At 31.0% G+C, this 12,647-nt stretch overlaps 1 protein-coding gene and 1 non-coding gene across 2 annotated transcripts; both read right to left on the bottom strand.

Annotated features, from left to right (window-relative positions):
• Window positions 1-7,800: 7,800 nt before the first annotated feature.
• Window positions 7,801-10,566, bottom strand: LOC124941909 (translation machinery-associated protein 22). The gene is made up of 7 exons (XM_047482289.1): window positions 10,373-10,566; window positions 10,230-10,292; window positions 9,432-9,502; window positions 8,684-8,765; window positions 8,528-8,595; window positions 8,347-8,430; window positions 7,801-8,050 (listed from the first exon to the last, which is right to left on the bottom strand). The coding sequence occupies exons 1-7, from the start codon at window positions 10,518-10,520 to the stop codon at window positions 7,991-7,993; spliced, it is 576 nt and encodes a 191-aa protein (XP_047338245.1). The 5' UTR covers window positions 10,521-10,566; the 3' UTR covers window positions 7,801-7,990.
• A 104-nt stretch (window positions 10,567-10,670) lies between these two features.
• On the bottom strand, window positions 10,671-10,742 carry TRNAW-CCA. The gene has a single exon. It is a non-coding gene; the product is annotated as a tRNA-Trp (tRNA).
• Window positions 10,743-12,647: the final 1,905 nt, after the last annotated feature.

Below are 12,647 nucleotides of genomic sequence, written 5' to 3'. Positions count from 1 at the left end.
GATAATGGTTTTTGGAATATATTAATGGTTTTGCAAAATGAATAATAATTATTATTATTGTTTATATAGGTACAAATATAAAATATTCAAATAAATAAATAAAACGATTATGTTATTTAGTAACAGTTTTATACATTCGAAAAATGTTACTAATATAAATTTATCTGTAACAGTTTAACAAATAACAAATAAGAAAATCGTTACTGAAACTCGCCCAACAACAGTAACGGCTTTCGAAAACCGTTACTGAAACTTGCCCAACAACAGTAACGGTTTTATACATAAGAAAACCATTACTAATGTAACTTTATCTATAACGGTTTAACATCGGCTAAAACCGTTATTGTTGTTAGGCGAGTTTTAGTAACGGTTTTCGAAATCCGTTACTAATACCAGAGAAGTATCAGTAACGCTTATTTCTGTAACGAATGGTAACGGTTTTATTCACCGTTACAGAAAGTTATCAGTAGCGGCTTATGAGGTTTTCCGTAACGATTTTCGCCCTTATTGATACCCTTTTTTCTACTAGTGGTGGATGGATGAAAGAGAAAAAAATAAAAACATTTAAAAGGGCGCGCTATTTTATAGTTTTGATAAAATCATAGTCCGACTATGATCGAATCATAGTCTTCTCCTATTGAAAAGAGATTAAAAATACAACTTTTAGATTTCTCTCTCAATGAGAAACCTATTTTGAAGCAGACGACGACGACGACCTAGAGACGGCTACCATGAAGAGAACCATTGAGAAGAAGACCATCGTGAAGTCCATTGCGAAGAAGACAACTATTGCGAACAAGATGACCGCAAAAAAGACGACCATCGGACTAAACTATAATGTTATTTTTAACTTAAACTGTAATGTAATGTCTAAACTTTTAAGGTGAAGTGTAATGTCTAATAAATCGAAGTGAAATATTGGTAATATTGGTTTGTTTAGTAATATTAGTCTATTTGTAGGTCTGTTTCTAAGACATAGCCATATATAAGACCAATTGGTCTTCAACATCTCGAACATGACCATGTATAAGACCAATTGGTCTAGTACATGGCTATGTACAAGACCAATTGGTCCTGAACATCCCGAACATGACCATGTATAAGACCAATTGGTCTAGTACATGGCCATGTACAAGACCAATTAGTCCTGAACATCCTGAATATGGCCAAGTACAAGACCAATTAGTCCTGAACATCTCGAATATGGCCATGTACAAGACTAATTGGTCTAGTACATGGTCATGTACAAGACCAATTGCTCCTGAACATCTCAAACATGGCCATGTACAAGACTAATTTGTCATGTACATATCCATGTAAAAGACCAATTGGTCCCAAACATTGCCATGTACAAGACCAATTAGTCCCGAACATGGTAATGTACATGACCAATTGGTCTTATACATGGCCATGTTAGAGACCATTTCGGATGCCAACATGGATTGGTCACTATTTTTTTTGTTAATACAGTTTGTTTTGTATTCTTTAGATTCATGCATCCCGAAGTTGAAATACACAATGTTCAAATCCCTAGTATTGGAATGACTTTTCCTTCTGAAAATGAGCTTCGCGAATTTTACAATGAATATGCCTAATCAAAGGGTTTTAACATTTCTAAGCTAGGAGCGAGGAACGGTCCAGATGACAAACAAAAGTAGTTCTCCATCGTTTGTGCCAAAAGTGGTGCATGTTCTAAAAAGGAAAAAACATTTTACAATGCAGACCTTCCATCAAGATGAACTGTAAGACTAAGATAAATGTTGCAGTTTTGAATGAATGTGTTGTTGATATAACTAGTGTCTTCCATGACCATAACCATATCTTTAGTCCTATAAAGTCTAGACATCTTATACCTCACAAGGTTCTAGATCCAAGTGCAAAGAGAAGATTGGATTTAAACGACGAAGCTGTAATTACTTTGTCACAAACATATCAATCACTTGTAGTTAAAGCTAGTGTATATGATAATATGACTTTTGATGAGAGAAGCTGCAGAAACTATATTTCAAAAGCTAAGTAGTTGCGGTTATGAAATGGTGATGCCAAAGTGCTGTGATAGTATTTTTACCGAATGCAAAGCAAATGTTTACATTTTTTATGTATATGATGTGGACGAGGAAAATCGGATAAATAATGTATTTTGGGCTGATGGAAGATGCATGGTTGCATACGAGTACTTCTCGGATGTCATCACATTTGACACAACATATTTGACAAACCGTTATGATATGTCATTTGCTCTTTTTGTCGGTGTTAATCATCATGGAAAATCAATTTTGTTAGGATGTGGCTTATTGTATAGTGAGGATTTAGAATCATTTATCTGTCTTTTCAATGCATGGTTGACATGTACGAACGGACGTGCTTCAAAGACAATAATCACTAACCAATGTCGATCAATGGTCATTGCAATTAAAAATGTATTTTTGAACACCCATCATCGATTTTGTCTTTGACAAATAATGAAGAAACTCCCCACCAAATTGTCTGCACATGCTCATTATAAAAGTATAAAAATACATTCAAGAACATTGTCTATAACTCAATCACAATCCAAAAGTGTGTAGATAGTTGGCTGAAAATGATAGATGAGTTTTAGTTGCAAGACAATAGTTGGCTGAACTGCTTGCACGTAGAACGTACAAAATAGATTCTTGTGTATGTTAAATGCTACTTCTAGACAGACATGTCAACATCTCGAAGAAGTGAATATATGAATGTTGTTTTTTATGATTTTGTTCATTCTAAAATATCCCTAAAACACTATGTAGAGCAATATGACAAGGCCCTTAAGAGGAACATAGAGAAAGAAAAAAAATTGAATTTTCATTCTTATAATTCAACTATTCCAATTGTGAGTGAGTATTAATTGGAAAAGAAATTTCATAGTGTATATACAAACGAAATTTTTAAGTTGTTTCCAGAATGAGGTAAAATGGTTGATGTTCTGCGACACCTCCATACTTGAAGACAATGGGACAACAACTACATTTGGAGTGATGGAGACCATACAATGTCATGATGGAGAACATTAGAGAGATATTTATATAAAGGTAAACTTCAACCAGACGGGGGCTTCTGTAAACTGTCAATATAAACTATTTGTGTTCAGAGGACTCCTATGCAGACATATTTTGGCGGTTTTGAGAAAATTGAAGGTGAATATGGTGCCGGCTAATTATATCTTGGACTACTGGCGTAAAAATTTGAAAAAATGTTATCAAATTATCAATAACATTTATGATTCTGATATGAGTGACATTGAAAGAAATCGGTATAACAATCTAACTCCAATGATGTAAAAACTCTAACAGATTGAGCTGCAATCTGATCATAATACACCTTTTTTGGCTCAAGTGGTCTAAGAAATGAAGAAAAAGTTCATTGCATATTCGACAACATACGCTTCTACACCAATAGTTTCTACAAATACATTTTTGTACCAACACCTTCTTCACATATACTTTCTGCACCAACACAATTGATCCACTATCCCGTGAGAGTAAAGGTTAGAGGTCGACCACCAACTAAACGTAAATAATCTGTAATTGAAAGAGTTATGAACAAAAGGGGTCAAAATAAGGGAAATGAGGCAACGACAAAAATAGTGCAGGATTCAACACAGCAACAACAACAATAATGGAATGATCCAGTCTCAACTCAATAATCCTTCACATCACTTTTGTCTTCTCAAACATATCCAAAAGATAATACTTGTGAGGACAACATTCAACGAAAGTAGTAATTGTATGAAAATATTGTATATTGTAATATAATATTTGTGGGGACAAACTTCAACGTTAATGTTTTAATGTAAAAGAAATTACAGTTCAATATAGATATAAATTGGTTTTGTACATGGCCATATACAAGACCAATTATTATCGTAAAATGTTGTGTACAATACAAATTGGTCTTGTAAAAGTGCTAAAACTGAAAATTCAAGTTTTATTTATCATGTACAAGATTAAATGGTCCCGAACATGGCCATTTTTAGGATGTTTGGAATCAATTTGTATTTTACATGGCTATGTACAAGACCAATTGATCCCTAACATGGCCATGTACAAGACCAATTAGTCTCGAACATCCTGAATATATGCATGTACAAGACCCATTGGTCTAGTACATGGTCATGTATAAGACCAATTAGTCTAGTACATGGTCATGTATAAAGACGAATTAGTCTAGTACATGGTCATATGTAAGACCAATAGTCTAGTACATGGCCATGTATAAAACCAATTGGTCCTGAACATCCCAAACATGGGCATGTACAAGAACAATGATCTAGGACATCCCGAACATGGCCATGTACTGGACCAATTGGTCTTGTACATGGCCATGTTCGGGATGTTCAGGACCAATTGGTCTTGTACATGGCCATGTATTGGACAAATTAGTCGTGTACATGCCTATGTTCGAGATGTTCGGAACCAATTGGTCTTGTACATGCCCATGTTTGGGATGTTCGGTACCAATTAGTCTTGTACATGGTCATGTTAAGGACCAATTGCTCAAGTTTCTAATCTTTAAACATAATTAAGCTAAGCTTTCAATTTTTGAATTTCCATTATTTTATGTATTTACTATACCATGTTCTCAAATCTTCTAACTCAAAAATAGAAAATAGAAACAAGAATAAAAACAATCTCAAAATATTAACCAAGTTCCTTAACATGAAAATTCTAGTTTTGTCATGTATCTTCTACAACTATTATTGATAACTTTTCTGAATTCATCCTTAACAGTTTCTATAAACTAATAAACTAATAACTCAAAATTTCTAACTTAGATACAAAAACCAGAAACACAATTAAGTACAGTTTCCAAATATTAAATCAAGTTCCTGAACATGGACATTTCGGAAAAATCCTAACTACAAGATGATCATGTTCGGGAACTTACCTTCCGTAACTCTTGGACTTGAATGTAGTTGAAGAAATTTGATTCTCCTGAAAACTAAAAGTAAAACAATTTTAAGGTTTTAGTTGTTCACTAACATTGTTGTTCGACATTGATTTTAGGTTTACCATTTTTGAAACTCGGAAGGAAGAAGAAATCGCTGAAGTCCGAAGTCACGGAAGAAGTTTAAAGTCGTGGAAGAACAAATCGTCGAACTCCAAAGTCGCAGAAAAAAGAAGAAGAACTCGCCAATGTTCCAAGTCACGGAAGAAGTGTTCGTAAATGGAGAAGAAATCGTAGGAAGGGGAAGAAGACGAAAGATTCGAAATGAGAAAGAAAGGGAGAGGGATTAAAAAAAATAAAAAATAAATTATTATTAATTTTTTTTTTTATTTCTCTTTATCATCCATCCACCGTGGTATTTTTTCACGGTGACAGTCAGATGGGGAGTCGCTCCCAGAATCGCTTTCTCTATCATTTTTCTTAAAAAAAATGGAAAAAGTTCACTTAGACGTATGTATTTGTACAACTAGCTAGCTCACTTAGACGTATGTACTAATAAAAAGTCATTTAAACATATGTACTATCAAAAATTGGCCCATTTAGCCTATTTTAATAAGTATGGTTAACTTTTATTTTTAAATTTATATATTTATTAATTAAATATTAATATATTTTCTCTCTCTTTCTTTTTCATCAATTAAACTAAGTAATTTATTTTATTATTAAATTTTTTATTATTTTAATATTAATTTCTCTTTTACATTTCATCTTTTTTTATTAGTTTTTATTTCATATATTTCTTAAATTCTTATTTTTTTTAAAAATTTAACAACTTATTTATGAATTTTATGTTTTACTGTAATATTTTTTTTAAAGATTTTTTCTTATTTAATTTAATATAATAAAAATGAAAAAGGGTTTTTTCTTATTTAGTTTAATATAAATAAAAATGAAAATAATAATTTTTTATTTAATTTTTATTCACGACTTATATTAGTAGTAAATGAATTGTTTTATCTAATATTTGATTATTACTATTTTAGTGTTTGATGAATGAGTTGTTATTATTATTCAATTCTTAATTCTTAATTAATTTATTTTTGTGTTGAAGAATTTTTATTGTTGAAAGAATTTTCATTGTTATATTCAATTATTGGGATCAAACAATTTTAAAATAACTAATAATTATTGTGAATATAAAAAATATATTTAAACAAGAAGAAGAAATATAGAGTTAAAATAATTAACGATGAATGCTCATATATATATATATATATATAATAAAATTAAAATAATCAATCATAAATACTCACATAAAAATAATAAAAAAGATAAAAATAGAGGGTTTAGTAATAAATGAAATAATAAATGAAAAGGAAAGAAAGAGAAAATATATTAATATTTAATTAATAAATATATAAATTTAAAAATAAAAGTTAATTATGGTTATTAAAAGAAGCTAAATGAGCCAATTTTTGATAATACATACGTTTAAATAACTTTTTATTATTACCTACGTTTAAGTGAGCTAGTTGTACAAGTACATACGTCTAAGTGAGTTTTTTTCCTAAAAAAAAATATCATTTTATCTCTCTTTATAAGTTTTGAGAGAGGTCAAAATATATTTTATTTTTATTAAAAAAACATAATTCAAATTTGATTTGACGTAATTTTTTTATTTTTTCAATAATTCTTTTTTTTGTTTTTAGTTAAATCAAATTTTCTATACAATACTCTTAATTTATCGTGGATAATTTTTTCAAGTTTTAGTTCATCTAATTCATAAAAGTGAAAAAGATGAAATTGTCTAATCTTTAAGTTGTTTTTAATTTGTCTAGTAAAAGAAATTGATTGTTGTTTTTAATTTGTCTAAAAGAAATTGATTTTCCATTTAAAAACCCTCTTATAAATATCATTTTCTTTTAAAAACCCTCTTATAAATATCATTTTCTTAGGAAATCCGAAATTCCAGCTCAGAGTTGGGTTTGCAATTGTTTTTGTAATTTATAAATATATATATATATATATATAAATTAAATTTTATTGAGATATTAATTTAGATGAAATAATGATATGAATTTTTTTTAATTAAGTATATATATGAACAAATTTAATAACATTTGTTCGTTCAGATTTAACTTCACTGCGGTTAAGTGTTTCCAAATATACTCATTTATTTATAATTTTTTAGTTAAGGACACTTTGTAGTACTCCCGCTAATATATTTGTACCGAATTTTGGCACTGCGTGGTTGGTTCGATTTTGTTTTACTTAATCGCTTATTGTTACGTGACTCTAACGAGTTTGTATTTAAAATCACACTTAATAAATTGTCAATATTATTAGTTTTGACAATTTGTTATATTATTAATATCTATATTCTCATTTAATTATTTTTATTTTTAAATATTATTTTATATTATTTACAAATTATTGTTTCTAATAAGGAATGTGAATTAACTCCTAAAAATTTAATATATTAAAAGTGTATTTCTTAATTATTTAGAATATAAAATATTAATATTGTTTTAAAAGTAACATTTAAAAGGAATACAAATAAATTTATGAAAGTGAGAAATATATTGTCTGGTAGAAGGAAAAACACATGGAGAGCAATAGTTGATTGTACAAAAGAAGGTTTAGCAACACATTAAGTAATTCAAATAAAAAATAATTGTCTATGACAATGAAATATGACTATGAAATCCTTTTTCAAATAATCTCATGTTCAATAATTGGGTGATGATGTTATTAAAGTATAAGACATCTTCATTATGAATTGGATTTTGATGTCTATGTGAGATAAGAATAGGACTTCAATATCCTAAACAGCTGAAATAAATTGTATTCTCTAGCATGTTTTCACAAGACTGGTATACATGAGATTTCAAATCAAATAAAAAGTCTTTAAACATTAGGGTCATAAATTTGGTACTGTGCAATAATAAGGAAAACCGGCTTAAAACATCGCGCCATTGCTCAAGAGGTCATATAATCTTTAAAAAAACGCTCAACCCGAAAATCAATGTTGTTATTTAACAGGCAGAGTAAGATGCATAAATTTATTCATTCCACTCATTTATCAGTCAACAGCTGAAACTTTCTTCCCATCCTCAATAAAGAAAATCGCAGATTCAGGCACCTGAAACACCACCCATTCAAAACAACGGTAAGCTTCTAATTTCAAAGAAAATCATACTATACTAATGTGTCAAGGCATCATATGATAACAAGACATAAAATAGTTAAACATCAAAAAAAAAAAAACTTAAGTTGTTCAAAACATGGGCCCTCTTTGATAATATAACTTATCACTTGATAATTAAGTTTTTATTTGAAAAATGTTATCAAGAAAATCTGGCTTGATTCGGTAATATCGTAAGAACATGCAAAAGACAACTTGATCAAATCCACAATGTCGAAAACACTTAAACTTACATCATGCCAGGTATCTGTGATGAAGTCCACAATGTCGAATGAAATGTCTCCTTGAACATCAATTTGCTCCTTTTCAGTTGGTCCCTAATAGAAAACATAGCAACAATTGTTGGAACAGAATAATACATCACATAAAAGAGGACTTATCGTATGTAAATAGACACTGGAAATCGGAATGCACCTTAACAACAGAGGCTCCAGTAGCAAACTTCTTCCCTAGCTTCTTTGAAGCATCGCTAAGCTTAACACCTGAAACAAAATATGCCATGGTAAAAAGAACTTAAACTCACAAATGACTTCAAATATAAGGAACCATGTAGTGCAGTGTGAGACTAACCAAACAGCTCCAACCCTTTCACAGTGGTAATGCACTTTCTCTTGTTGCGTACAACCTTTTCAATTATAACTTCTTGCTTATCCTACATAAAAGGAAGATCCATACCAATCAGATTGCAACAATATGCTTTGTTCAGAAAGGAATGTCACAACAGAATTAATCAAGAATCAGTTTTAGAAATCCTCAATGATTTGATGAGAAAACAAATCGAGCACAGACCTTCAAAGGAGACATCAACTATGATAACTAATTTGGGATTATTAGTTAAGAAAAAAAGGAAGATCCATACCAATCAGATTGCAACAATATGCTTTATTCAGAATGGAATGTCACGACAGAATTATCAAGCATCGGTTTTAGAAATTCTCAATGATTTGGTGAGAAAACAAATCGAGCACAGACCTTTATAGGAAACATGTATACTATGATAACTAATTTGGGAAAGAGTACTTAAGAAAAAAAGGTATAGATTCAACTATTTGATCAGATCACGAATTGCCATACAGGCCTGCTCCAATATCGAAAATTCAGTTTGAAGCAAGAAAAAAAGGAATGATTTGAATATGAATGTCTTCCTCGGTTCCTCATTAAACATCCAATAGCAAAAATACATCAATAAGACAGAAGTTCCTTGTAGAGATTTGACCAAGAGAACTAATTCTCGGTAACTGATAACTAACAAGCAAGGTAAGATAGAAGGCAATCGCGCCTTAATAAAAAGTATTAGAAACACATAACAGACGACAACCTTCTTTTTTATCTTCCCACCAGGAAGACGTTTTACTTCTTCAGGCTTGGAAGTGGAAGAAGCACCTGCACCTGCAACCAACACAAGATCAGGAGGAGTTTTGTTATGTAACAGAGACCAAAAGATTCAAAACCAAGTCCAGGGTTGTATAGTAAACTAACTTTCTATACTATATCAATTCTTGTACAAGTCCATTGTATACACATCATCAATCAATAATACCAATTGCATCTCCAAGCATTAGATTTCCTTCCAACTCAACCCCTTATAATATCTAACCCTAAAACTGGTTACAGGTAAATATTTACTTCAGTTTGGGCACCTTTTTATACAAAGGTTAACAACAACTTCTACAGATTATTCACAAATCCAGAACAAGATTCTACCAAGTCTACAGCAAATGAAAATGCATTTCTCGAAATCAGACCCAAATTCACAGTACTCTGCTGGTAATCAGCACACATCGCAGTACAGGACTCGAGCCGCTGGGGCTTCTCCACCATCAAAGAAACGGGTCCCTTTCTAAATCACAGAATCTATATCAATTCTTGTACAAGTCTATTGTATACACATTATTAATCAACAATACCAATTGCATCTCCAAGCATTAGATTTCCTTCCAACTCAACCCTTCATAATACCTAACCCTAAAACTGGTTACAGGTTGCTTCCTATAAATTTCTACTTCAGTTTGGGAACCTTCTTATACAAAGGTTACCAACAACTTCTACAGATTATATTCACAAATCCAGAACAAGATTCAACCAAGTCTACAGCAAATGAAAATGGAGACAATACCATCAGAGATTGAAGCAGCCTGGAGCTTGTCAGAGACTTTATCAGCTTCATTAGAGTTTGTATCTGCGATGAACCCACAACTGTTATCAAGAGATTAAGTGAAAGGAAGTAAAAAAAACTGAATAAATTTATGGGTTTTCAACCTTTAACAAGATCGGGATATAATTCAGGAGCATGTTGAATCAACCATGGTTTGCATTTCTCGAAATCAGACCCGAATTCACAGTATTCGGCTGGTAATCCGCATACGCCGCAGTACAGAACTCGCGCTGGCTGGGGCTTCTCTGCCATCAAAGAAATAATGGGTTCCTTTCTTAATCACTGATTCTCTCTTAAACTCAATCTTTTCCTTTGGTTCTTTAAAAGTAGGGCTTATTTAGAACTCAATATTAGGTTTTCAAAAAAACCAGAAAATTGTATTTATTCGAAAACAAAAGGGATTGAACCTGACGTGAATCGAACACGCAACCTTCTGATCTGGAGTCAGACGCGCTACCATTGCGCCACAGATCCAAGTGGTGAACATGTTACTTAAAAGATTTATCATACATGGTTATTGATTTGAGTAAAAATAAAAAATGTATAAGCTACTAGTATCTTATTTAAAATTCTTAATAGTTTAATGAGAATTCTAATATATTATGAGTTTCATTTCAAATTTAAAAAATTGTAGAAAAATGTTATATTTAGGATCTCAAAACTATTCTAATATCAAAATTGTAAAAAGAACACATTTTTTATTATATCTTTGCCTATTTGGGTTATTATAAAAAAATAAAGAAAATGATTAGAGCTTATGAGAATAGATACTTGAATTAAATAATAAAAGTATATTTTTATTTAATTTTTATTATAATATAAGTTCGGTAAAAATTTATTTAAATAAATATTGATGGGTGATTTTGAAAAGATAGATTTTTTTTTATATAAAAGACCTAAAGATGTTAATGTATAATGATAAAAAAAAAATGGAATCCTGACAAACAAGAATACTTGTAATGAAATTTCCTACAAACCAAAAAGATTTTTGAACAGCAAGACTCCAGTCTTATTTCAGGTACACTAGATGTTCTCAAATCTTGTCAAAATATGTCTAATTAGTTTAGAATGACTTATGGGTATTAATTTTTAGAAACAAAACATGCACAATTAAAATCTGAAGCAACATAATTGAAATTGGGGCTTTCCTCTTCCTTTATTCCTCAATCATTCAAATTAACTCAATATTATCATATACTGTAACTACAACATATTGTATTATTAGATCTAAAGTTGGAACAAACAATGTCATAAAAGATAGTTATTTTTTATTATTCAATAGTTCTAAGAAAAATCCACAAACTACTTCCTTGAGAAAAATAGATCTTTATGATACTTACAAATATTAAAGTAAGGAGGTTGTAATTGTTCCTACAATAAATTAAGTCCTTTTGCATAAGAGTTGAAGATTCGAACAGCCTCCAAAACTAGTGAATGCTTTTTATTTTTCCCTTCTCTTTTTAAAATGACTTCCTTCTAGAGATGGTTATAGGGCGGTTTGGAGCGGGAAAAACAATTATCATCTCTGCACCGTTTTTATTTCGAGATTTTTTTAATACTATCCCCGTCCCGTTTGGTTTCTTTCGGTTTTGGGGAATCCCGCGGGGCACCGGTAATAAAATATTTAAAAAAATAAAAAAATTATATAAACGATTTTTTTAATATAATATATATATTGAAATTTTATATTATTATAAAAAAATAAACTTACGACTCTTATAAAGTATAATGAATAAATAAATATATTAGTGATTTAATATATTTAATTATATTTATAGTGTTCGGGGCAGAATCAGGGTAAGGTCGGACGGGGGACATAAATACCATCCCCGTCCTATCCCCGTTCGGTTTTGGGGGGAAAACCGTCCCAAACGGGACAATTCGGTTCGATTTTCTCGGGAAAGTTTTAAATTATCATCCTTAATTTCTTTTAGTCCTTCCAGATAGCTTGTATCGGATGATTTGGTCTAGTAGGTCAGAAATCAAATATTTCCAAATAGGTATTGTGAAGTTCGTGTCAAGCCGCTATGTGCCTGCGCTGAAAAATAATTGACTGAAAAAGGAAACATATACGTAGCTAACAACAACGAAAAAAGGGGGAGATATGTGCCTGCGCTGGCTGAAACTCTGCCGAGAGGAGAGTTAATTCAATGCTACCCATATACGTAGTGCCCACACTTAGGGATGTCAATGGGGCGGTTCAGTTCGGTGAATGACAATACCATCCCTGCCCCGATTCCCAACTTGGTTTTTAAATATAAACCATCCCCGCCCCGATCGGGGATGGGGTTTTCCCGCGGTGCACCGAAACCAAATAACAATTTAAATTTAAAATATAAATAAAAATAAAATAAAATAATTCATATATTTAGAGTTATA

This window comes from Impatiens glandulifera, chromosome 6 (assembly GCF_907164915.1).
Source record: "Impatiens glandulifera chromosome 6, dImpGla2.1, whole genome shotgun sequence".
Taxonomy (NCBI): domain Eukaryota; kingdom Viridiplantae; phylum Streptophyta; class Magnoliopsida; order Ericales; family Balsaminaceae; genus Impatiens; species Impatiens glandulifera.
The sequence above is the reverse complement of the archived record's forward strand: the minus strand, read 5'-3'. Positions and strand labels throughout refer to the sequence as shown.